Raw genomic sequence first — 27,516 nt, 5'->3', positions numbered from 1 at the left:
ATATATAAATAATATAATAACTTAGCTAATATATTTTACCACTGGATAGGCAATGAAAATTTCAAACACTTACGATGCAGATTTGGAGCAAATTAACAAGAGCTCATATTTCATCCTATATTTGTTGTGTTCAAACACGCGTACGTCCGAAGGAATTTTGCGGTATTTACGAGCATCAAATGATTTTATTTGCCGCCACTTACATGAACTGCCATTTAAAAACATTAAATACTCCCATATTCTGTATCAGACAAGTTACTTGTTAGAATGCACTGCCATAGAATTAAAACTAGCAAGTTCTTATTGTCAAATAAGTAGAGTTCAGCAAATTTGTGAAATTTTGTTGGGTACTGCTACTAACAAGGCTGATGATCAAATTTCTATTAATTCTACTCTTTTCTTCTCTCACTCATCGCCGGTTTTAAATGAGCATTTCATCAAACCGAAATCTGAAAAAGTGCCAAATTTTTTGCTTAGTAACATTCTGGATTTTTTAGAGTTTGAGGTTAAAGAAGTAATTACCTTTAAATGGGATTTCTTCGATATCTCTTTATCTAAACAAATATTCGATGAGTGTGAATCCATAACAGAGGAGGGCCATTCCTTAATTAATTTGCAAAAATTGCACAGAATACTTCACGATGAGCTTTGCAATGTACAAGGCACTATAGCCGGCGGACAACGAAAATTAATTTTGCAGGAAATTGAGTCCATATTGATATATGCTCTCAAAATAAATGAAATGCGAAATAAAAACAAGGGAACAATAAAAGTGATGGATGCCTGGGCACAGGTATAGTATTCATTTGTATAACTTTTTTGGATTCTAGATGATTATATTGAAATTTTAGGTTTCTGAAATTATATTTATATACGCTTCGGAAAATACTCTACCATACACTATCAAACAAGAACTTTTATTTGAAATGTTACAAAAACTTCTTAACAAAGCTGTATCCATACAACCTCCTCTGGAAATATCAATTTTAACATCTGAAGCAATTTTTATACTCATTGTTTGCTTACGACAATGTTTCTCCCGAAATCTAGAAAACATGGGTAAGTCATTTAATTACTTCAAATACTTATATACAAAATATTTAGTTTATCCTAAACATAGTATAGAATATCTGGTCACTAAATTACGAACGAGCTAAATTTCGTAGGAATTAAAGTTCCAAGTATTAAAAACAGTGACATGACAAATCTTTGATTGCTGTTTAAATTATTAAAATAGTCTGACCAATCAATGACTATTTTAATAATTTAAAAAATAAAAACAAAATACCTTCAACGAAAAACACACCTGTTTTCCAAATTAGCCATTAAAGTTTTGAAAATATTAGTTCATTATCGTATGTATATCCTCGGTTTGAATTCATGCAACAGTCCCTACCTTCTTTGAAATGAAAATGTTGTTTTTTGAACGTGATGGTACAAAATTCAGAAGCTTTTCAAACTGAAGTTAGTCAGTTCTAGATAAAGTCTTTCTGATGTTTTTACAATTTCGACTTTTATTATTATGCATTTTTAATCCTTTACTGGAAACATATGCAAAGCTTACTAGACATTTTTTATTTCAAGAACATTGTCAAAGAAAAGAGATAGTATAGAAATAAATTTGCTCGTAATTCGATCAGTAACTATTAAAATAATATTTAAGTCTTATCAAGTATGCTGTACCGTATTTAATATTATCTTACTGCACAATTACAGGAAACGACAAAACTAACGCTGCATACTACGGAAATATGAAAACTATTAATATTGTAAGCTCAGATTCAAACATATTAAATCTAAAGTCAATATTGAAGCGACTTTTAGAGTGGATTGTAGTAAGCGATGTTAAGTCTCAAAAGCTTCGAATAAACTTATACGCTGCAACACTGAGTTGTCTCAGAATGTTAAATGGGCATCTCTTAGAAAAAATAACATCCCGTAATTATGAAACGTATGTATATCGAATATTTTTAGTTCTACAAATTGAGTTAAACTTAAATTGAATGTTATTTAGTTTTAGTAGTATTCATTGTTCATGCTATTAGAATGAAGAATTTATTATTGAAATCTTACATTTGAGTTGGTAACATGGTAAAAGGAGTTTTTGTTTTCGATAATCGTATGTGAGTGTAGTGGAAATCACTCTTCCTGTTCTTTACTTGGGGTCCTGAGTTATATGAAAAACTGTTTAGGTGGAAATGAAGAAATTATAAATTGATGCCGACTTAAAATTCAAAGTTTGATAGTTACTCATTAGCTCTTCAAAGTTTAGAAAGTAACTTTTAATGTAAACAAATTCATTCATACTCTGTTATAGGTTCTGCAATATTTGGGTATTTTGTATTGTAGTTTGTCTAGTACCATTTTGAACTTTTTGATAGAATGGTCAGGCACATTCAGTGTCAGTATAATTTCTGATCACAAAGCCAATTATCTTCTATTCTAAAGCATAAAGCTTAAGTTCTTGTCAGAAGTCTTTCATCGATCAAGTAGTTTTGTTTTAACATCTAAGCCCCTATTATTATCCGACTGCATTTTGGTATTATCGATATCAACTGAATTCGTAAAAAACGGTTGAAGTGTTGTCAAGCTTCAACTTTTTTGTGGTGCTACGGTTTTCAATACTGTACCCTAGGGTAGTTGTGGTTGAACATTCTTGTGATTATTGAGAAAAAATATTAATAGAAAACGAAAAACGGGTAAATAAACGCAACGTAAAGCTAACACAACTTTTTTTTACAACTTTTCGGGTAATGTTCTCATACTTTGATTAAAAAACGGGAATTCAGCGCAACTCGTAATACAATTTTCAATAATTACAGATCGTGATGCATGAGGAACGACACTCTTCTGAAATCTCCATATAATAATATAGTTTTTCGAGCAAAAATCATTTGTTTTGTTTTGTGAATCGTCACATAAGTTTTTCAATAACGTATCAATACATTTTATCATTTGGAACGGACACATCAAAATCTCATCAATGATGAATAATGCCGCGGAATTAATAAATCTGGAATAACTACTATTTTTTCTACAATTTTGACATTTTTTCCATAACATTTTCAAAATGTGAGCATGGGGCAAAACTCTTTTTTGAAATTCGATTGTATAAATAAAAGCCTCGACGTTGCCAAAAACACCTTTATTCTAAATTTCAGATATTAATTCTTTTAACTTCGATTTAGATACACTCCCAACTATTTCAGCCTAAAATGAACCGATTCATTTGTATCAATATTACTTACAATCTCCGACCAATTCGGATTGCAGGTTATTGTAACACAAAGCGATGACTTGCCGAAGTGCTGAACAATTAGCATTGGATCTAAGTAATTTATGTACATACATGTTTCTCGGAGACACAGTGAAGGATGAAAGCAAAATCATTACGAACTAATTTAACATATCCTACTTGATTCGTTTGCAAATAATCAGTAATAATGGCATACACATTTGCCCTCAAATTCACTTGATTCTGTCTTATAAATGCAGTCGACATCCTTCTATTCTCACATACATATCAACAATATACTGCAAAAATAGTTTTTGGGATTTAAATTCATCCTTTTTGCAAATCTGAAACATGCAAATTATAACATGGTCGTTATGCGATATATTAACGTACCAACCAAAATCCCCATTTGGGAATAGTAAAAGATATGCCAATGGGTACAAAGCAGATACTGATACATTCTTAATCACACCATTTGTTGTTTTGAAAAAGATATCATGTTTCTTTTTTATTATTTTATAAAAATATATCGTGAATTTTGAAATGATAAATTTGTTTTAAAACTGTGTCAGAAATATTAGCTTCCGAACTGACCCTAAATTAGGCCGAATATCGTGTAAATAGTTTGGATTTTTTCTTATGTTTCTATTATTTCATGTAAGACCGTATAAGATGAAGGAAGATGGACTTTACCCATATGACAACACATAGCAAAATACTTAGCAATAAAGCCAAGTTCATAGAACCAATTTGATAGGAATCAAAATTAGGCAGTATTTCAACCAATGCACATTGGAACGGACCTTGCAAAGGAACTGAATTATTATCAACATTATCATAAACTTCAATTAAATTTAAATTAGTGGTATTAATAAAATTTCGTATTGGATTCAATTGCATATTTTCTCTATTTCTCTATACTCCCCTGTAAGTGGTTTACGCGCAAGTTTAAATAGATGTACATATGTGTGCGCATCGACGATACTACACTTAAAAAAAAAAATAATTAAAACTTTTTGGTTAGCGTAATTATATATAGATTTTCATTATAACTCGACATAAAATTTCACTTTCATCTATCAGAATTTTAAGTTTCTACCATTTGGTAAACAGCCTAACTTCAATTCAAGTGAGTAGACTTGAAACCAGTAATAGGTGTATTAATGTTACCTATTTGCTTAGTTTTTCATTTTTTCTAATGCTACTTTAACTAAAATGGTTTTTTTTTCAATCATCATATTTTTATTTTCTTATTGGTATATATATTTATTATTAAAATTTTTTTATATTTCAGATTTGTTTCTCGTTTAGATAAAAATCTCGCACCTTCGGTAAACTCCGTCGTATCGCAAGTCCCAGTGGAATTATTTTCGCTATTTGGAGATAAATTGATTGATATAATGTGTCGTGATTGTGTTATTGGGCATGATATATGTAAAATGCTTGCTATGTCGTGTTTTGTTTCAGCGTTAGAATTTAATAATATTCCGAGTGTTCTGCAATTGTTTGCAAATAGGGGTTATTTAGCTAATGTCATCGAAAATTTAGAACAATCCGATCAAGATTTGTGCCTTATCGTAAGTGATTCAATTAAAAATATAAAAGCGTTATATGTTTACGAATCACACATGGCACTACTGTTCAGATTTGCTAATTGTTCTACGGGTGCTGAAATGCTGTTATCAGCTAAACTATTAAGTGTTTTATCAAAAATGAGGGTGTTTGATTTGCATCCAAATTTCCAAGGGTTTGTAAATAGTCAAAATACCGTATCGGAGTTTCTGCCTGCAGTGGATAATCGCTTTCGTCAGATATTTTTCCCAGCTATACAGCTATGTAATGCTATTATAACAACTCTTGGAACGGACAATCTGTCAGCTATTTCCCACATAGCGAATTTTTTATTTTCGCATTTTGAAATCATCGAGTTCATACTAAGAACCGGATTGTCCCATTCGGATTTAGGTATAATGAATGAACTTTCTGTGGTTACCGGTATTATTGCGCGAGTTATGCGAAAGGTACAATATTTACATGAACAATTTTGACTGCTGATTTATGGTGTCTTCTTTTTCAGGATATATACTTACCAGATGATGTAAAAACGAATCAATATAAAATCTACTCTCACAAAATTAATAGATATATGTTGCATATATTCTGTTATTTTGTATTAAATAACGATATTTTGAAGCGAAACACAAAAATGGATGCTCAAATTAACGAATTTTCTGAACCTAATTGCATCAAACACTTCGTGGACATCGCCGCAAATGTTACCATTTTCTTCCGATACAAATTTACAAATACAATAAACTTGAGTGATATTCTATTCACACCGAAAAAAAATACATCACTTAAAAGGTAATTTTATAATTTTTAATACATTTCTATATTTTTAATTTCCGTGCAAATTCCGTAAAAAAAGATACCACTTTATAGCTCAATAGTTGCCAAATGGTGCCAGGATTGAGCAGTCAAAACACAAATATAAAACATCTACATACAAAATCTTTCAAAAAAGTAAGGATTGAGTATTTTAATGTTTTTCCTTATAAGCGCGCGAACTTATCGAAAAACAAGAAAATACGTTTAATTCGGCTGCAACGAAGTTATATCATTCATTGGTGCATTTTTTTTAGGATTAAAGGGTATGATTATATCGATTTTGATCGTTAAATGTACACTCTTTGCTATTGTGGTTCGATCTGAACAATATGTTTGGAGATTGTAGTGCGCCTTAGATTATACTCTATGCCAAATTTCTTGAAGATTGTAGTGCGCCTTAGATTATACTCTATGCCAAATTTCTTGAATATTCCTTGTCAAATAAAAAAGTTTTCCATACAAGGACTTGATTTTGCCCTTATAAAAGGTAGATCATTTAATTGATTACTCATCTTCGATGATGCGAAATACCATAGTATACAAATCGAAGACTGAAACACGTGGACGACGTCCGGCAATGGCTTATAAATTAGCAAAGCTCATAGTAAGATACGCAAAGCATAATCGTTTTGCACCTTCAATAAAAAATTAACTGAGCCTGGAGACAAGTGTGTAAATACTATTCTCGTAGACGTTTGCAAGATTGTGATCATAGACCAAAAAAATTTTATTATTATAAAAAAATATCGATTGGTTGATTGATTTTTTTTTATTATTTTACAATCGTACCTAGTACACTGCTGGTCAATAGGTTAGACGCACGTTTACTTGCATTACAATTCTTTAAATATTTATTATTTTAATGATGATTGAAAAAAAGTTGAAATGCAATAACATGGATAAATTAATGATAATTTAAATATAATATTCAAATATTTATTAAAACTTAACAAAATTGTGTTTTTCAAACATTTTCTTAAAGCTATTCAAAAAAGGTGACTTTTTCTTGGTCATTAGAATAGACGCTTTTAAATTTTTTATAAGAAAAATTTTTTTTTTTTAACTTAAATTTTTAGTTCGTATAACTATTTGATTTATTAGAAATAAAAAAATAATAATTTCAGTAATGAGTACTTCCTCCTTTGTTAGTAATAACTTCATATATCCGGTCATTCATAGAATGATACAGGGAATCTATGTAGCTCAAGGAAATTTCCCTCCAAGCATCTTTAATAGCTGCAGTTAATGTTTCCTTATCTCCGTATTGCTTTCCTCCTTATATACCTTCCGTATTAGCCAGCCCCAAACATTTTCAATTATGTTAAGATCTGGAGAATATGGTGGCCAGGTCATGACATGTAACGTTTTGACTCGAAATAAACGACTTTACTACCCGGGCGTTATGAATGGGAGTATTGTCTTGTTGAAAAATCCAAGGAATTGGTCCAAATAGATCTCTTAATTGTGGAAATACGGACTCCAACAATGTTTTGAAGCGAGAGCCGTCCATCTTCTGATCGAAAAAAACCAAGTCAATCGTTCCATAAAACGTGATGGCACCCCATACCATGACTCCACCTTCTCGGCTGTGGTGGCGACTTAAATATAACTCATCTTTCCGCAAATCGTGATAATAGTATTGAAAGCCATCAGGACCATCTAAATTAAAACGTTTTTCATCAGTAAAGACCACTGAACGCCAATCATTAAGTCGCGTGCCAGATTGAACAGTCCACATCATGTATTCTTTCGCGAATCGAAGCCGTTTTTCTTTGCGTAGTTCATTCAGAGGGGTTTTTTTCTTGATTTTTAAACGCTTTAGGTGTTTTGCATTTCTGATTGTACGCTGAACAGTTGAAAGGCTTGTTTTTACTCCGGCCAATTCCTTAATCTTAGCTACAGACTTAGTCGAATTTGAAGCAATTCTAACAATTTTGCGTACTGATTGTTCAGAGAGAGCTTTCTTTTTTCCTTTAAAGTTTTTTCCATATTCTTCTGGATCCTTTAAATATCTATCAACGGTACTGGAGCTGCGCTTTATCTGCTTGGCGATGTTTCGATTGGATAGTCCTTGGGAGTGAAAAAAGTCTACTTTTTCACGTTCTAATAAGCTCCGAATAGTAGCTTTTCCCATTATTACTTTATATGTAGCTCGAAAACATTTGTTTATTTTAGTACTTTCTCAATAAAAAAACCTGCACTTGTTTACGCAAGACAAAGAAATGTAAAGTGCGTCTATTTCAATGACCAACCGCAAGCGCACGTGATTGCCATAGACATTTCTGGAATCTTCGAATGTACAGTTATTTTTTCGCAAATCAACTATGAGCAAATATTTTTCGGACAAGAAGCGTGATTATAAATATAACAATTTATTAAAAAAAACGTTGGTGCGTCTAACCTAAGACTAGCAGTGTATATAAAAATAAAATACTAACAATTCTAGTCTAATTAATTAGGAGAAATACAATTTGCTGCTACTGTTGTCTTACTAGGTCGGAAGGCTTCTTGCGTTTCCACCGGATTTCTCGAGCAGCAGTTTCGAAGAGTCTGGAGGCTTCCTCATTAATAGCCCTGACAGACGAGCAAAATTAATGCGCCTTAAGCAACGCTAATGCGCATTGCTATTTTATGGGGACAGACGGCAGACTTGTGCATTTAGACAGCTGGTAGTGAAATTTGTTTATTTATTAAAAAAAAAAAAAAAGTGAAATAAAAGTGTGCGAAAAAGTTAAGAATTTTGGAAAAATGGATAACAAACTGTGCGTTGTTTATTTTCTGCCATCTAAAAATATTAAAATTTGTTTTTGTTAATATACTTGCACATAATTTAATTAGTAATATAAAAACTGTTAACTCTGAAGCTGTAAACACAAACAAGGTGGCAGATTTCAAGCGACATCTGTCAAACAATAGCAGAAACTAGCCATTTTTGGGCCTACTCAAATTTAGTAAATTCAGCTAAATGCACGAAATTTTTGTGCATTACTAACTTGCATTAACATGGGTCAAATGCGCAAGTAAATGTAAATTAAGCCCGCTAATGCATATTAGCGCTCTCGTCTGTCAGGGCTATAACGTGCTGTCTAAGCCTCAGTTTGTGAGACTTTGTAGAATTCATTTACCACTGAATTCACACCTATATCACGGTGCAGGTCAGCAGGACTAACGTACCAAAGAGCTAAAGTCCTTAGTACCTTACTTTGAAAGCGTTGAATGCCGACGATACAGCTTTGACTTGAGCAACCCCATATTTGGTCTCCGTAGGCTCAAACTGGCTTTAGAACTTGATTCTATATTAACAGTTTGTTTTGAATTGATAGAGTGGATGTGCTGCCAACTAGGTGGTAAAGTTTAGCAAATTTGATATCAAGCTCACTCCTTTTTTTAACATGCTCTTTCCACCGTAGTTTATCATCTAAAGTGATACCTAGGTACTTGGCACTGTTATGATGTGATATAGGAATATTATTTATATAAATCGGAAGATCGTTGACTTTTTCAAGGTAAAGTCGCGTGAATTTATTTGGTATCGTTTAATTTGATGCGCCACTTAGTAATTGCGTTGACTAAGGTCTGTACTCGTCGAGTAGATACTGAAGTTGACTCTCCAGCTGCTAACAAAGTTGTGTCATCGCTGTCATATAAGTCAGATGGGAGGTTACTGGTAAAAAGCAAATAAAGCATTGGCCCCAACACGCTTCCGGTTGTAAATTTGAGTTTTTTAAGTAGGAAGCAATTATTTCGCAATATTGTTTGGGTAGCATGTATTTCAATTTGAGCAGCAGACCCGAATGTCAACTTTGTTAAAAGCTTGAGGCGTGTTCAAGAAGGCGGCCGTACAAACGTTCTTTTTATCAATTGTATTTTCAACGAAAATACCAATTCGGTGTACCTGGTCAATGAATGAATGAACTGCTGAATGGTGGTCACGGAAGCCAAATTGATGCGTTGGTATGAGGTGTTTATGAGCGATTATTGATTTGAGCATATTTATGAGTACATTCTCAAAGATTTTAGATAAAGCTGGCAGCAGCGAAATTGGTCTATATGATTTAACATCGTGTACTGGTTTACCTGGCTTAGGTATCATTATGACTTTAGATACTTTCCAAAGCGGTATAACGTATCTTAGGCATAATGTAGTGTTTATAATGTTTACAAGTTTTTTTATACAATTCTTTGGTAAATTGCATAATATTTCTCCGGTTATTAAATCGTACCCAGGTGCTTTTTTGAGTCTTGTGTTCCTGATAAGATTTTTAATTTCTTTAATAGTAACATGAGAAATGCTGATGTGTGGATCCAACCAACCACGTTTATCTCATATCCATCGATAGGCGTAAATGTGTTTCTCAAATGATTTGCAACCACGGCAGCATGTAGTTTCATTTAGTTTTAATGGTACGACATGTTTTATTTGTTTATTAATATTTCTTGCAGCTTTCCAGAGTGAATAGTGAGTGGATTTAGTAGTTTAGTCAGATAAGCTTTGAAGAAAAAATTTTTAAACTGTTTAATTTGTGTTCTTAGTTTCGCTGTACATTTATTAAGCTTAGTTTTGAGAGCAGAGCACCTAGTTTGCTGCCATCCCCGTGTTGTTGTTGTTTTAACGGTTTATCAGTCTCCGTTAGGATGGTAAGGGTTATCTATGTTGTCATCGACTGCATCTAACGGGAGGCCCAGGGAACGTGCTGTTTCGAGGGGGTCGGACCAAAGGGAAAGGGTGTTAGATGGGTGGGGTTGTTAGGGCATGCAAAGAGGTGGTCAGTGTCATGCGGAGACTCGTTGCATGCAGGACATACGTTGGGTATGTCTGGGTCGATTCTGGATAGGTAGGAGTTTAACCTGCTACAATATCCAGAACGAAGCTGCGCTAGGGTCACTCGCGTTTCTCGCAGCAACTCGAGCTCTTCGTCTGCGATGGGTGGTGGTTCGACTCCAAGAACGCCATTCACGGGAAGGGAGTCGGTGAAGGTGTTAATGGCTCCACTGTGATTGGCGGTCAGTACCTGTCGGAAGTCAGTTACGTCCGAAGTCCGGTCGGCGTACTCTACGACGTCGTCGACATAGTCTAGGAAGGACCTTTTGATGCTCCGAGGAGGCGGTTCCGCTCCAAGCAGATGGCTGCAAGGATGATTTCTGCGAAAACATCCCAGCAGGAACTGCTTGGAGAGGAGTTCATTATGCTCCTTAACCGGGAGCATAAGCGTCTCTCTGTGTAGGTGTTCGATAGGAGACATCCCCGTCGTGGTCCGGAGTGCAGTATTCTGGCAGGTCTGGAGTTTCCTCATCTGCGTATCACTGCATCCAGGCGACCATATACATAGGTGTTGCGTAGTTGAGGACCGGCTGGCCGATTGCCTTGTATGTTGCCAGCAACGTTTCTTTGTCTTTTCCCCATGTACTGCCGGCTAGCGACTTGAGGATTTTGTTGCGGCTCTGTACCTTGGCAATAATCGCGATCGTATGGGGAGTGAAGGAGCATAGACTATCGCAAGTTACACCTCAAATATTAGGGTTATTTACAGTCGGAATTTTAACGCCATCGACTTCAATATTAAGCTCAAGTCTCTACTCTTTCGTCCAGTTCGTAAAAATGGTCGCTGTGTTTATTTGGTGGGGGAAAGTGTGAGGTTCCGTGCAGTGAGGAAACGAGAAAGGTCGGTGAGGTAGTTGTTTACTTTTTAACACACTGTACGTTAATATCGTACAATCATCTGAGTACGAGGTTATGGAAACCCCCTCTGGTGGCTGCGGGAGTTTCGATATGTAAAAATTAAAAAGTAGCGGGGAGAGGACACCACCCTGCAGAACCCCCTGTTTAATTCTTCTCAGTTTGGATGTTTCACCTCGAAATAGTACGGATGATTGAAGCTTTTGACAAGTCCAACGCTACGAGGTCCGTTCTCTCGCAGGGTGGCTTGTGGTTGAGGTCACGAACTATCTGAGCGTTTATGACGCTAAGTGCAGTGGTGGTGCTGTGCACTTTTCGGAATCCATGCTGGTGGCTGGCTAGGCTCAGGTGGTGAGTGAAGGTCGGGAGTAGCAAGACCTCAAGTGTCTTCACTACTGGGGAGAGGAGAGTTATCGGTCGATAAGATTCCTCTTTGTTGGCGGGTTTCCCAGGTTTCAGTAGTGGAACCACTCTTCCGACTTTTCTTGATGAGATAGCCTACTCCCGTCGGGCCTAGATGCTTTAGCATTAGCATGTTGATTCCATCAGGGCCAATGGATTTGGAAGATTTTGCTTTGTTGATGACACCCTGAACCTCCTCATCGGTGAAAGTAAGTGGCGCGCGCAGTGGTTTGGCATTTTGCGCAGCCGTTGGTTAACACACCTCTTGGTTTTGTCTACCGAAGGGTGCAGTGTAAACTGCCGGCTAAAGTAGCTCGCGCACTTCTTCAGGTCCGAAGAGGCATGACCATTGAATTGAACCTCAACTCGGTCGTCGTGTCTCTTCGGACCACCGCTAGCAGTGGTAATATCGGGCGAGCTATTACAGGTGCCCATGACTCTGGTGGGGGCTTCGTCATTCATTGTGCAGAATGTCGAATCTCAATCTGTTCCGCCAGCTCCATCCCCCTACGATCATTTGACAGGCAGAAATGCCAAAGATCGTGGTGCGCGTTAAAGTCGCCTAGTACCAAACGGTTTTCACTACGAAGAAGCGCTCCTATATTCGGCTGATATCCTGTAGGGCAGCATGTAACTGGGGGGATGTATATATTAAATATTTCGAGCTCGACATCGCCTGACCGGATAGCTATACCCTGACATTATAGGATAGTATCCCTGCGGTCGATGTCCTCATCGATTAGACGATACTGCACGGTGTTGTGCAATATGAAGGCTAGGCCACCACCATTATCTCGCTCGCGATCTTTACGAATTACGTTGAAACCTCCACAACTCAGAAGATCTGAGCGGCTGTTTAGCTTGGTTTCTTGGACCGCAGCTATCGATACGCGTTCCCGATTCATAAGTGCAACTATCTCCTCGATCTTGCTCTGGAGTCCGTTGCAGTTGAATTGAAGTATTCGGGTTTGTCGCGGGTGTCCGTGGGTCAACCTGGGGGTGAGGGAGTGACGTGTAGGTGGTGTTTGTTGCAGTTGCAGAACCCGCAGGGGCGGTTGTCGGACTGAGGTGTTGGTTGGCGACGTCACTGTTGTGTGTTGCGAGGGCAGACTCCTGCAGTATGGGGCAACGTACGATTCACTCCACTCACGTGTGGTGCGCAGGCCGGAACACGCCGGGAAATGACACCAGCCAGTGCAGAAATTGCTCTTAACTGATGTCACGTTCCGACGTATGACGGTCTGACACACGGAACAGACTGTGCGAGGAACCAAGATTTTCTAATTGGTTCTCGCAGGAGGCTGCCATCCCACAATTCCCACGACAGCCGGTTCTACGTACCGGAATTGACTCGGATTTTATCCGACCAATGGCTGTTTTTTCGGCGATCTAACCCCTTTTGGATCGGTGAGTGTTAATTTGTGTTTGTCATCATTGGAGCAACGCCTTGCAGCAGGGTTGCTCCGTATCCTCCTGACTCATGCTGGCATCGGGTCCAACCCGTGCCCGGAGGAATTTTTCTGCTGCGTATGCGCAAAAAGGCTCCATCCAATCTCCACCTCGGTCAGGTGTAATTCATGCAATGGATGGAGCCATCTTAAGACCTGCTCAGGCCTTAAGACTCACAGGGAGTGGACCATGAGTTACGTGGCCCCATGTTGCCTGCGCAATACTGCGAGACCAGCCTCTACGGCTGTGCAATCCGCACATTGTTCGCGCGCTGCGCCGCCGCTCACCCTGAGTGGCCAACAGAGGACCTCCACGGGCCTCAGGAGCTCAAACAGGCAACATAGCTCCCCTTTACTTAGATGGACTATACAGAGCAATAAGATACAAATGGTGATTGTGCATTTTAACTGAAAATGTTGTAGCTTGAATTTCTTCGTCTTAATCTGATCTTCCTCGCAGTGTTCAATATTGCTTTTGATTAATATAGCGCTGCCTCCTCGTGCTGAGTTTGTCGCGTGTGGTACGTAATAAAATTCATAATAATGGCTTTTCATAAACAGGGTATATTAAGTATGTCACGAAGTTTGTAACACCCCGAAGGATGCGTCGGAGACACTATAAAGTATATATGTATATAAATGATCAGTATGTTGAGCTGAGTCGATTTAGCCATGTCCGTCTGTCAGTCTGTCTGTATATGTACGAACTAGTCCCTCATAAACGTCATTTTCTCTTCAAGATGCTGTTAATTTGTCGGAACTGCCGATATCGGACCACTGTAACATATAGCTGCCATACAAACAGAACGATCGGAATCAAGTTCTTGTATGGAAAACTTTCACATTGCCATGTATCTTCACAAAAGTTGGCACAGATTATTTTCTAAGATAATAACGTAATATACGAAGAAATTGTTCAGATCGGCTTACCATAGCATATATCTGCTATACTAACTGAACGATCGGAATCTAGTGTTGGTATGGAAAACTTTTGCATTTGACAAGATATATTCACGAAATTTGGTATGGAATATTTTCTAAGGCAACAATGTAATCCCCGAAGAAATTGTTCAGATCGGTTAACTATAGCATATAGCTGCCATACAAACTGAATGACCGGAATCAAATGCTTGCATGTGAAACTTCCTCATTTGACGATATATCTTCACGAAATTTGGTATGAGTTATTGTTCTAATGTAATGTTATTGTTGTAATGTAATATCGGAACAAATAGTTCAGATCGGCTCACTATAGCATATAGTTGCCATACAAACCGAACGATCGGAATTAAGGGAAACTTTCGCGATTTGACATGGTAGAATAACTTTTAATTCATTTTTACTTTTGGAAATACCATTAGCGTTACTGTTTATCAATTTTTTACTAATCTACTTTTTTTGACCGCCTTTGTATCTAAAACCTTTCAAAAATTTGAAATTTTAACAACATACGTTATCTTTTAGGATACTTCTAAATAAAATACATACTTCAAAAACCGTACTTACGTATGTATTTCGGTATCAAAGTTTTGAAAAATTATACTCCGATTTTTAGTTGCAAAGTCTTACTATTTCGATATTTTCATTGATGCTTTATTTTTGTGGGATCGTCCATTGAACGAAACGTACTTGTTAATTAAATTACTTGTTTTACTATTTCAAAGTTTATAGGTTCTTTGTTACGCGCGCAGTGACTGTGCTTATGTCCCACAATCGGTCATCCTGCGCTTTCATTCCACCCGAATGAAGAAATCCATTTTTTCATGAATTCCGCAACGGTAGTAGTACGTCAGGGTCGTTCGTGATCTCCAACTTTCGCTGCTTAATGATCTTGTACGGTTCACGATATTTTGGTTGCAGCTTCAGCCCAGATCCATACTGTGTACGTTTGATTGCGACCAATTGTTAATATTGTACTCAATTTCAGCTTTGCGGCGAGCATTAAAGGTTTTGCGATTTTCCTCTTGTAGTCGAGCTACTTTCTCTTTCGATTGAAGATGGCTTTTCTCACGCTCTGAATCGATGAATCGATCTTCTGCAGCCAGGTTATTTAAAAGCTCTTGCAGATTCGGCATTTCAGGCACTGGCATTTCTAATCCAGTTAATAATATCTTAAACGGCGATATTTTTGTGCAAACGAGGTGGTGTGTAATTTATCGTCTGTTGTACGCGTTCTACTTGCTTATACCAAACACCAGTACTTTCGGTGCATAATTTCGATATCATAGGTCATGATTTTGTATACTCGCTCAACATGTACGTTAGGGTGGGTCGATTCCGGACTTTTTTCGATTCGGGATTTCTAATAGTGCGGAAAAGTTGCCTTAGTACTTCCTGATTCCAATGCAACTTTTTGTTTTGAGATCGTATTGCATCTTCAACCCCAACTCCGGCCTTGAAATTTCGGAAATTCGCCTAAAATCGTGAAATTGTCTACCTAGCGCCTGAAATACGCATCTCATGTCAAAATGTATAAAACAAAAATTATTTTTCACGTCATTTGCTATCGAAATGGTACAAGTGATCATGGCCGTAGGACGAACCGTTCCCGAGATACGAGCGAAAAGGCGGCGCGCCACAGCGCAAGGTGAAAATCGGCTTACGGCCACACTTCTCGACGTTGATTTCGCCGAGTGCTATCACTCACATTCATTCACCTACGCCAAAGGACACGTTCGGATAGGTCTCCGCACAAATATTTTTTCATCGAGTTCCTTCACTCTTGTCGGTGATTTCGCCGAGTTCTATCACTTACATTCATTTCCCTGCGCCATACGACACGTTCGGACTGGTATCCACATAAATATTTTTTCATCGAGTTCCTTCACTCTTGTTGTTGATTTCGCCGAGTGCTATCACTTATATTCTCTCAACAGAACTCAAAATGTCTGTATCTAAATTTAAATTTAGACAGAAATGTCCTGTGTTTGGCATATATCCGTACAATCTCTCTGAGTCCCAGTTACCTACTTACCAGGATGTTCTTTTGTGTTATCAGTTTTGAAAGATTTCGTATAGGGCGACTGCGAGGCGACAACTATGAACCTAGGAGTAAAGAGGTTACAAATAGTTGCTATGTCAAAAAAAGGTTGAAAATACTTTCAAAAAGTCATCTATTCCGATAGTTTCACACACCAGAGTAAAAAGAAAAATCATCAAAACAACTTTATCTTAGAACAATAGAAGCGCACTATCAGTACAACAAACAATAACAACCCAAATATTATAGTTATTTACTAGTAAACAACCAGCATCTCAATAGTATGAGCAGCGACAAGCATAGCCTATGTAAGCAACTGGAACAATAGCCTCGAGGTCACTATCATTATCGACTGCCGAGTAACAAGTTACCACTTGTAACACTTGTACAGTTTAAGTGTAATATATTCAATATTGAAGTACATGTGTATACGGTGAAATATTATACAAATAAAGGATCAGTCAGAACCAATCTTATTGGCTGACTTAAAATTATATATTTATTTTATTCCTAACGAGTAAATAAATTGACTCGCGCAATTACTGTTTGATGACTGCGTACGTCATTAGTAAGTGTGTCTACTACGTGTTGTCTTGTCATCGCTTCCCACATTTATACATTACATTATACATTATACAAAACTAAATAAAAAGTGGGCTTCTTTCTTTTCACAGTAATGGCTACTAGTTTTCCCAGGGGTTGTACCAAATTTAAAGTTTTTTTTAGTGTGGTTTTATTCGCTTAGATATCTCAATAATATCGTGCAAATAAGAAGAGGAACTTATCCTATCGAACTAATTCAAATTATAATTTTGTATACTCAGATTCAAAGCGCTATAAAACGGTATACTCGGGTTTTTCTTAAAATTTTTACAAATAATTTTGACAGTTTTAGGATAAATTTCTGACTTTCTTGATTTATAATAAAAAAATATATGTTTATAAATATATCGGGTGATTTTTTAAGAGCTTGATAACTTTTTTTACAAAAAAAACGCATAAAATTTGCAAAATCTCATCGGTTCTTTATTTGAAACGTTAAATTGGTTCATGACATTTACATAATTTCATTTAAATGTTGACCGCGGCAGCGTCTTAGGTGGTCCATTCGGAAAGTCCAATTTTGGGCAACTTTTTCGAGCATTTCGGCCGGAATAGCCCGAATTTCTTCGGAAATGTTGTCTTCCAAAGCTGGAATTGGATCTTATTTCTGTAGACTTTAGACTTGACGTAGCCCAAAAAAAATAGTCTATATATGATCTTGGTGGCCATATATGCATCCATAAAAATGCACTGTTTGGTGTGGTTTGTACGCTATATGGAATCATTGGACCGTATTTTTCAAAGATGCTGTTGGACGCAACGTTACGGTGAATGGCGATCGCTATCGTTCGATGCTAACAAACTTTTTGTTGCCAAAAATGGAAGAACTGAACTGGGTTGACATGTGGTTTCAACAAGATGGCGCTACATGCCACACAGCTCGCGATTCTATGGCCATTTTGAGGGAAAACTTCTTTGGAGAACAATTCATAACAACTCAAGAAATGGACCCGTAAGTTGGCCACCAAGATCATGCGATTTAACGCCTTTAGACTATTTTGTGGGGCTACGTCAAGTCTAAAGTCTACAGAAATAAGCCAGCAACTATTCCAATCTTTGGAAGACATACATTTCCGAAGAAATTAACTCGGCTATTCTGGCCGAAATGCTCGAAAAACGTGTTGTTGCCCAAAATTACACTTTACAAAACTAAATAAAAATGGACCTTTCCAAGACGCAGCCGCGGTCAACATTTAAATGAAATTATCTTCAAAAAGTAAATGTCATGAACCAATCTAACGTTTCAAATAAAGAACCGATGAGATTTTGCTTTTATGCGTTTTTTTTTTTAAAAAAGTTATCAAGATTTTAATAAAAAAATATATGTATATAAATATACATATAAGTATAAAATGAAATATCTTTTACTAAAAATTATTTAGTCATAATAATCAAAGATATGTGCAAAATAAAATATTTTCTAGTAATCGAGGCAGTATACTATATATGTATGTATATATAAAGATTACAATAATTTTTTCAGAATAGATAAATTGGAGAGAAGTGTAAATGAATCGCTTGATTTCACAACAGTGCTGAATCACCTACAAGGATCGGTAGAATATTTAGAGATGCAAAAACGAATTACTGACAATATAGTTTCCCGCAGATCTTACATGGCTGATGCTAGCATTGATAACTCTGGTAAGTAATATGATTTTTTAGCTTCATAAAAAGCAATGTTATTTTTGTCACGTCGTTTGCCGCACATAATGAATTGCATAACGACTTGAGAAAGCTGAAAACCTTCAAAACAAAGAACTTTTTTTTATGTCAGCAGTTATTATTTTGTAAGCACGTAGCCTAATTATTGTGAAATTAAGCCGTTATGGGAACTTATTATTGTTCAAATTGTAAAGCTAATAAAGGAGCAATGTCATATTATGAACGCAGATGTTAGCTTCAATCTCAACGACCAACTTTCTTAGATGATAATATAGTATAATGAAATCTTAAAAGGTTACCTCAGCGAGTTTCCAGAACTTAGTCAATTGACGCGAATTTAAAAGCACATTTTTTGAGTTATTCATTAAAACGCCGCGTAAAAGCAGAAATATAAAAGATATATGAAGACATTTCGGACTTCGTAAAAATAAAACATGTAGTATAGCATAGTATCCAGCTCTCAAGAAATGTGAAAACTTCATACAAAAAAACGCTTAAGAAATGGTCAAGAAAATTTCCTGCAATTTCTATGCAATTTTTTCCTGCGGTAAATTTTCTTGTGCTAGTATGCAGCTCTAAAGAAATCTAGTATTAATTTGTAATAAATTTTTTCAATAAAATGCGTATTTGGCAATCCTGGTTTTGCGAAGAAACAATTAATCAAGAATTGTTTCTTGAAGGAAATTCAAAGTAATCACTCGTCATCCTAAATAAGTTGAAATCATTATTATGAAGTATAGTTACTTTTGAAATGTTGTATAAAACGACAATCCTTAAATCGCAATGGAAATGTTATTACACACATACATACATATTACACACAAAGTTTATTTTCTTTATTTACTCTCTCTTGCTCTTCTAATGTGAATCATTCATAATGCGTAACCAGCTGTCAAAATTACTTGAAGAAATATTGTACTTTTTTTGAGCAATTACTTACGAGCTGGATACGGACCATATGTATGTATCTATTTAAATGAATCGTGGTGTAGTTTGTATTCTACTAATCCAAGACTTTATGAGTTGTATTTATGAACTCGTTTTACTATCCTACGTTCATATTTATTTGTTTGTAAATTTATATTATTTAACGCTTAATTTATAAATTATAAAAAATTTTGCATATTTTTTTATTTCAGCTCGTCTCTCCAATATCGAGTGGGCTAAACAGTATGAAAACAGACAAAAGGAGCTTTCGTTATACGTTTTTATCATCGAACAAACTTTGTATTTATTGTGGTTACACTTGGACTTTTACGTGAGATCGACTGCTAGTGCAACTGGACAGGGTTTAGCACTTACCATTGAAGGTAATGATAACACATAATAATATACTATATATATTTTCTCTCTAACTTGAATTTTTCAAAAGTAGATCGCAACAAGAAAAATGATAACTTCAGTAGCTAAAATACCCTTCACAAATAAAAAGTTTCAGAATTTGATTTTGACCGTTCTGTTTGTATGGCACCTATTTGATATAATGGTTCGAACTGGAAAATTTATTCGAAGATTGAAATCTTTCTTTAGATAAAATTTTTTGAAGATATCTTGTCAAATAAAAACAGTTTTCCATACCGGAACTTTACTTTGATCGTTCGGTTCGTATGCAAAATTTCAGAACAATATTCAAAAACAATTCGCGATACAGACAAACGGACATGGCTAAATCAATTCAGCTCATCACACTGATCATTTATATAATGGGTTTTCAAAAAAGTCTTGCGGTATTTTTATTGATTTTTTTTTTATTGAAATTGAAATGAGTTTTTGATGACTCATGCCCAGCTCTTGACCGATGCTACGGCTGCTACTATGCCGGTCTCTTTCGACCAATTCAGCGATTTTATCGCAATTTTCGACGACAGGCCTTCCGGGGCGTGGCGCATCTTCGACCACCTCTACACCAGAACGAAAACGTTGAAACCATCGTTGTGCGGTGGAAATGGAAACTGTATCGGGTCCAAAAACTGCACAAATTTTATTGGCGGCTTGAGATGCATTTTTGCCTTTATCGTAGTAGTACTGTAAAATATGCCGTATTTTCTCTTTATTTTGCTCCATGTTTGCGACGCTATAACTCACGAACGACTTAAAAGAAACGAAAATCAATCAAACACGTGTTAACGCGTGAAATGAGCTTTCCAAAAAGGTATAGCATGACCCGATGCGACGAATAAAACTAGAACTACGCGCTTTCAGCGCCAACTAGCGAAAATACTTTTTTGACAACCTATTATTACTTAATATACTCCGTCCAGGGTGTAAAAGTTAAAGATACCTCGAAAATTGTTTAAAGACATTTAACATTTGTTGAAAAATAGTTTAATATAAGATCGTAGTAGGTTTGATATCTATGCAATTTTTTGTTTGAAATATCTGTTGGAAAAATAAAAAGAGCTAGGAATAATATCGAGCTTATACATATATGGGCGAAATCTCGTTTACCGATTTTCACTATAAAATATAATCACAAAAAACTCTTGAGCAAAATTGTAATAATAAATTTACACATTTACAGAATATCTTCCGAATGCCACAACCATTGAGGATTTCGGCTTATTGAAGCAGAATATGATTTCAGTGTTCAATGAGACATTTTGCAACCATCTCTCATCGGCTTCTGGTTCGGATTCTGCGAATTACTTTAATTGCACATTAGTACGACGGATAAAGTCATTAATTCAGCTCCTTCCAGGTGTTTAAAGTAAGGTTTTGTACTAATTATAAGCACGTACGTGAGAATATAAAAATAAATGACTGAAAATTAAATACAAATAATGTGTACTTCAGTAATATTAAAATAACTACATTGTCGAACAAAAAAATAGGAACCAGTACCAGTAATATTCGATTAAAATTATTGTTCAACGGTATAGTTTTTTTTTAAATTTTTTGTTTGAATATGAGGGTGTATTTTATGTGCAAAAATTTGGTTTTCACCTCCGCAGCTAAACCTTTTTGAGAATTCCTCGACTGACGGTGAAGCGTACAATAAAATAAGAACAGAAGAAAAATCGATTATTTACTGTAGAGTATGGCCAAATTTATTTGTTATTTGTATCGTTTTAATTGAAATGAAGTAAAGAAAATTTAATAGCTTAAGTACATATCGTCACCTGAAACGCAAAATAACGTATCATCAAAAAATTCGAAATTGAGTGTCTTCTTAATTACGCTTCACTACTTCAAATTACATATATAATATTACATATGTTCAACATTTTCAGGTTCTGCGGTCAGATATAAATCAGTTTTAACCAATATTAAAATTTTGTTTCACTCATGTTCCATTTTATTTCGTGTTTCATTCATGCCACTGTAAATTTCCGAAAATGTTGTTACGTTATTTTGCATTTCAGGTGACGATATAATTTCACACTTTAGGAAGTGCGAAATAATGCAACACGGAAGAGTGAGAAATAGTAAACAAATGAAAATTGAGATGAACTTCCACATTTGGCCACCAAACTCTATTATCACAAAAATCCATTGCAAATAGGATGACCCTCGAAAAACTACCAGCGCAGATGGAAATTTCATGAGAATTATATTGTGGGATCAATCAGTTACTGCAATTCTGGTAGAAAATAAACTTCATGGAAGAACAGCTCGTATAGTGTCGAAGTGGACACAGTGCCATCGAAGCTGTCGCATCGAGTTCGCTAAAGCTTATGTCCAATGGAATGGCTTGACAATTCAAAAAATTGCGGAAGTACTATGAACAAACGAAAACAATGTACATTTAGTTAGAAGTGATGGACCCGCTCTAATGTACAAAAAACACATTTGTACCTGAAATATGATAATGAAAATACTGCTGATTACAAAAACCGTAATTTACGGAGACCTACTATTTTAATTTTATTTTAAATATTGGATTTTGATTAGAAACAATCATTTAACATCTAAATTCAATAAGACAAAACAATTTCAACTCAAAAAAATAGGTACATTTGTAAAAATAAAGTGGAATAAAACTTAGTATTTTGTGGCAAAGCCATTACTTTCAATAAGTGCTTTGTATTACCGCCGTATTGACGTTATAAGATTATCCACTATCGTTTGGAGAAAATTTCTCCAGAAAAAACAGAGCAGCATTTGCCACATTACCAAAATTTTCTATGGAGTTAAGGTCCACTTTGTTCCTCAGGAATCAAGATTTTAGGACCTTTGCCATATGCTTCGGGTCGTTGTGCCTTTGGAGAACCCACTTAAGTGGCATTTCCCATTCAGCATGCTCACGTCAATACTTTATACCAAATTAAATTTGGACTCATCACAGAAACTAACAGTTTTTTTTGCTATTAGGCCATTCTATATAATCTTAATCGAACTGCAATCGTCTTAGTTGGTTATGTTTGCTAATAAGCGGTTTCTCCATATCGGCCTCCACGATGCACTATTTCGACCGTTTTGTTACTAATATAGCTCGAAATGATTGGTGGGATAGAAGAGGATCATCAAATAAAAACGGGGCTTGGAAAAAAATTCAACGTAAAAATTATGCTAAGTAAATGTTTCAATTTCGGAGGATGGAGACATGTGTAGAAGTTCACGCAAGTGAGGAAAGTTCTCTGATCGCCATTCACTTGGGAGTGGCCACAAACGATTCTTTTACACATGGCTTAAGCAGCTCACAACTTCCGGTCTTTGACCAAGTATCCTCTGGGTAGCCTAAGAACATCCGTAGGCGAAACATCCCCTACGTAGGGTTGTGCGCTGGATTTGGGACCCGCCACGTAAAAAGTCCCCCCAATGAAAGATTACCAACTGCCTCGGATGAGAGACACCCCTTTTGATGACGACCATGGCAAACGAAATAAGGACTACGATATAAGGGCATGCACCTGGAATGTCCGGACCCTTAATTTGGAAGGTGCCGCTGCCCAGCTGGTTGATGTCCTCCAAAAATAAAGGCTGTCATCACCGCCGTCCAAGAAATGCGATGGACGGGACAAGGACAGAGACGAATAGGTCCTTGTGACATTTACTACAGTGGCCATATGAAGGAGCGCAAGTTTGGTGTTGGATTCGTGGTGGGAGAGAGACTCCGTCGCCGAGTACTATCAAAGCGATGTTCTTCAACATGTCGCTGATTTGCGCCCACGCCCCGACGGAAGAGAAGGACGATGTGACCAAAGGTGCCTTCTATGAGCGCTTGGAACGCGCTTATGAGAGCTGCCCCCGCCACGATGTCAAAATCGTGCTTGGCGACTTTAACGCCAGAGTGGGCAAAGAAGGTATCTTTGGCACTACGGCCGGTAAATTCAGCCTCCACGACGAAACATCCCCAAATGGGTTGAGGCTGATTCACTTCGCCGGGGCCCAAAATATGGTTATCTGTAGTACTAGATTCCAGCACAAAAAGATACATCAAGCTACCTGGCTGTCTCCGGATCGAAAAGCCACCAACCAGATCGATCATGTTTTGATAGACGGAAGACACGTCTCCAGTGTTCTAGACGTGCGTAAGCTCCGAGGTCCTAACATCGACTCGGACCACTATCTTGTCGCAGCCAAGATTCGCACCCGCCTCTGTGCAGCAAAAAACGCACGTCAACAAACACAAGGAAGGTTCGACGTCGAAAAGCTGCAATCACAACAGACAGCTGAACGATTTACTACTCGGCTTGCACTCCTGCTCTCTGAGAGCACTCGTCAACAACTCGGTATAAGAGAACTGTGGGACGGCATTTCAAACTCCTTACTTTCAGCTGCAACCGAAACTATTGGTTTTCGGAAAGTGCAAAAGAACAACTGCGAGACGCATCTGCAGACAGAAAAACAAAGAGGCCGAAATGCGTGAGTACGAAGAGCTTGATGAGCTGGCCGACAAGGGTAATGCTCGAAAATTCTACGAAAAAATGCGGCGGCTTACAGAAGGTTTCAAAACCGGAGCATACTCTTGTAGAACCCCCAAAGGTGATCTAGTCACCGATGCCCAGAGCATACTTAAATTATGGAGGGAACACTTCTCCAGCCTGCTGAATGGCAGTGAAAGTACAACACCAGGCGAAGGCGAACTCGATTCCCCAATCGATGACGATGGAGCAGACGTTCCATTGCCCGACCATGAAGAAGTTCGAATAGCAATTGCCCGCCTGAAGAACAACAAAGCGGCAGGGGCCGACGGATTGCCGGCCGAGCTATTCAAACACGGCGGCGAAGCACTGAAACTTTGTAAAATATGGTCGGACGAAAGCATGCCCAACGATTGGAATTTAAGTGTGCTATGCCCAATCCATAAAAAAGGAGACCCCACAATCTGCGCCAACTACCGTGGGATTAGCCTCCTCAACATCGCATATAGGTTCTATCGAGCGTATTGTGTGAAAGATTAAAGCCCACCGTCAACAAACTGATTGGACCTTATCAGTGTGGCTTTAGACCTGGAAAATCAATAACCAACCAGATATTCACCATGCGCCAAATCTTGGAAAAGACCCGTGAAAGGAGAATCGACACACACCATCTCTTCGTCGATTTCCAAGCTGCTTTCGGCAGCACGAAAAGGAGCTGCCTTTATGCCGCCATATCTGAATTTGGTATCCCCGAAAACTAATACCGCTGTGTAAACTGACGTTGAGCAACACGAAAAGCTCTGTCAGGATCGGGAAGGAACTCTCCGAGCCGTTCGATACCAAACGAGGTTTCAGACAAGGCGACTCCCTATCGTGCGACTTTTTCAACCTGCTTCTGGAGAAAATAGTTCGAGCTGCAGAACTCAATAGAGAAGGTACCATCTTCTATAAGAGTGTACAGCTGCTGGCGTATGCCGATGATATTGATGTCATCGGCCTCAACACCCGCGCCGTTAGTTCTGCTTTCTCCAGGCTGGACAAGGAAGCACAGAAAATGGGTCTGGCAGTGAACGAGGGCAAGACGAAATACCTCCTGTCATCAAACAAACAGTCGTCGCACTCGCGACTTGGCTCTCACGTCACTGTTGACAGTCATAACTTTCAAGTTGTAGATAATTTCGTCTATTTAGGAACCAGTATTAACACCACTAACAATGTCAGCCTGGAAATCAAACGCAGGATTGCTCTTGCCAACAGGTGCTACTTCGGACTAGGTAGGCAATTGAAAAGTAAAGTCCTCTCTCGACGAACAAAAGCCAAACTCTATAAGTCGCTCATAATCCCCGTCCTGCTATATGGTGCAGAGGCTTGGACGATGACAACAACCGATGAGTCGACGTTACGAGTTTTCGAGAGAAAAGTTCTGTGAAGGATTTATGGTCCTTTGCGCATTATACACGGCGAATATTGCATTCGATGGAACGATGAGCTGTACGAGATATAAGACGACATTGACATAGTTCAGCGAATTAAAAGACAGCGGCTACGCTGGCTAGGTCATGTCCGGATGGACGAAAACACTCCAGCTCTGAAAGTATTTGACGCAGTACCGCCGGGGGAAGCAGAGGAAGAGGAAGACCTCTACTCCGTTGGAAGGACCAAGTGGAGAAGAACCTGGCTTCGCTTGGAATATCCAATTGAAGAATTGAAGAAGAAGAATAAATGTTTCAATAAACACAAACTCAGTTCAATTAGGAAAAGAAAGTGTTTTACGGTTATATGGCAGAGTTACAATTGTTCTGTCGCGACGGGTTGCTATACATTTGAAACAAAAAATAATTCGAAATAAATCGGAGTTGTAATAAAAACAAACTCGACAACTTCGCTCTAGTTGCAATTGCTTTATCGGATACCTATATGTACATTTTGGTGATAAGATAAATCAGTTTTTGTGTTTAATGCAAAAATAATGTTAATTGGGGCTTTTCGAACCCCATCAGTTCGAAAATAGCAAATATGACGTCTTTATCAAAATTAAAAGTTCGATAAAAATGTCTGTTAGAAATTCGCGCCAAAACGCGGAAAACTGACGACTTCTGAAAAATTATACAGAAACCATCTGTAATTAGTTTAAATGTCAATGCAATTGATTTATTGATTTTGACCAATCTGAAGCCATATAAATACCGGAATTCTGTACTGTGATACAGTCACAAGTCTACATTTTTTGAAATTTTAAATTAGAGACAAATTTCGTGACTTGAGACGATTTTGCACAAAAATCTCTCAATTCAAAACGAACAGGTTTAAGTAGTTATTACACTTCGTTATTTAGAGAAGTATAATATATAAACTAGAATGAAAATAAATATGCGATAACAAATATTAAATTTTCTATATCACAGTCAAAAAGCATAATTACCAATTTTAACTTTTTCGTGTTAGAGTTGCTTACAAAATATAAAAAAACGACAATCGATTAATATCTATGATGATCTCTATTCAGTATATTCAAAATGGCAAAGAAGAGTTATTTTTAGTTTTGTGACCTGCTAACTATCAGGCCGCAAATTAGAGACAATATTTTGTGACTTAGCGTGAAGTACAGTTGATACAATTAAGTTCTGAATATAACAGCATCCAAATGGCCTTCATGACTTTTGCAGGAACGAATTCGATGAACCCAATTTTCGAATACTTTTTCCACTAAATCAAGTCGTCTACGGTGGTCCAATGGCTGAGTGAGAACAATTTTATACGGATGCAATCCAAAATCCTTTCTCAAAATCCGCCAGGTTGTGATTAGAAACAGTCCCCATTTTTGAGAACATCTTAAAATCGACAAATTAAGTCTTCAAGCAAAACAGGCACAGTGACCCAGCCCACATATTCTGCATGACAAATTGAGTTGCACGCCCCATAGTTTTTCACATTCCTCTCGTTGCAGTTTTCAGTTCGAACACAAAACATTATTTCCATGAATTGTTTTGCACAAGTAGCAAGTATTCGGTTTTTTATTGTTATTAATATTGTTTTTTCTTTGAAATTTTGAATTTGATTTTTTGTGTTAAATTTATTGGTTAAATCAACGACGATATATATGTACATATGTATTAAAAAAAAGTAAAGAAAAATTAAATGTCATATACTTATTTTACTTTGTTGAATACACTTTGAGATAGACGAAGAAGAGATTGCGTCAAGTGCTCCACTTATAAGATACCGCCGTTTGAATTTAAAGCTATATGCAATTAATAAATTTCTTATTTTTATACGAATCATTCTCCTGTTGTAGTTTTCTAATAGAAATAATT

The 27,516-nt window shown here is 36.9% G+C and overlaps 1 protein-coding gene and 1 long non-coding RNA gene across 4 annotated transcripts in view; both read left to right on the top strand.

Moving 5' to 3' along the window:
* The window catches only part of LOC126760157 (nuclear pore complex protein Nup205), a 31,893-nt gene extending 10,714 nt beyond the window's left edge, over window positions 1-21,179 (top strand). The window contains exons 10-17 of one of the 3 annotated variants that reach the window (XM_050475603.1): window positions 50-793; window positions 852-1,059; window positions 1,717-1,951; window positions 4,530-5,256; window positions 5,313-5,599; window positions 18,217-18,377; window positions 19,538-19,708; window positions 20,920-21,179. In XM_050475603.1, the coding sequence (XP_050331560.1) occupies window positions 50-793; window positions 852-1,059; window positions 1,717-1,951; window positions 4,530-5,256; window positions 5,313-5,599; window positions 18,217-18,377; window positions 19,538-19,708; window positions 20,920-21,104 (2,718 nt within the window). In that variant the 3' untranslated portion in view covers window positions 21,105-21,179. Of the gene's footprint in view, window positions 1-49; window positions 794-851; window positions 1,060-1,716; window positions 1,952-4,529; window positions 5,257-5,312; window positions 5,600-18,197; window positions 18,378-19,537; window positions 19,709-20,919 lie in introns of those variants that run through there. The other 2 variants (XM_050475605.1, XM_050475604.1) reach the window with 2 other exon arrangements.
* Window positions 1-26,082, top strand: part of LOC126760216 (uncharacterized) — an 89,850-nt gene extending 63,768 nt beyond the window's left edge. Inside the window, exon 2 of the long non-coding RNA XR_007667175.1 lies at window positions 25,051-26,082. This is a non-coding gene — a long non-coding RNA (uncharacterized LOC126760216). The remainder of the gene's footprint in view (window positions 1-25,050) is intronic.
* The last annotated feature ends 1,434 nt before the right edge of the window (window positions 26,083-27,516 follow it).

Source organism: Bactrocera neohumeralis, chromosome 5 (genome assembly GCF_024586455.1).
Source record: "Bactrocera neohumeralis isolate Rockhampton chromosome 5, APGP_CSIRO_Bneo_wtdbg2-racon-allhic-juicebox.fasta_v2, whole genome shotgun sequence".
Taxonomy (NCBI): domain Eukaryota; kingdom Metazoa; phylum Arthropoda; class Insecta; order Diptera; family Tephritidae; genus Bactrocera; species Bactrocera neohumeralis.
Note: the sequence above shows the minus strand (reverse complement) of the source record. Positions and strands in the feature narration are given on the sequence as shown.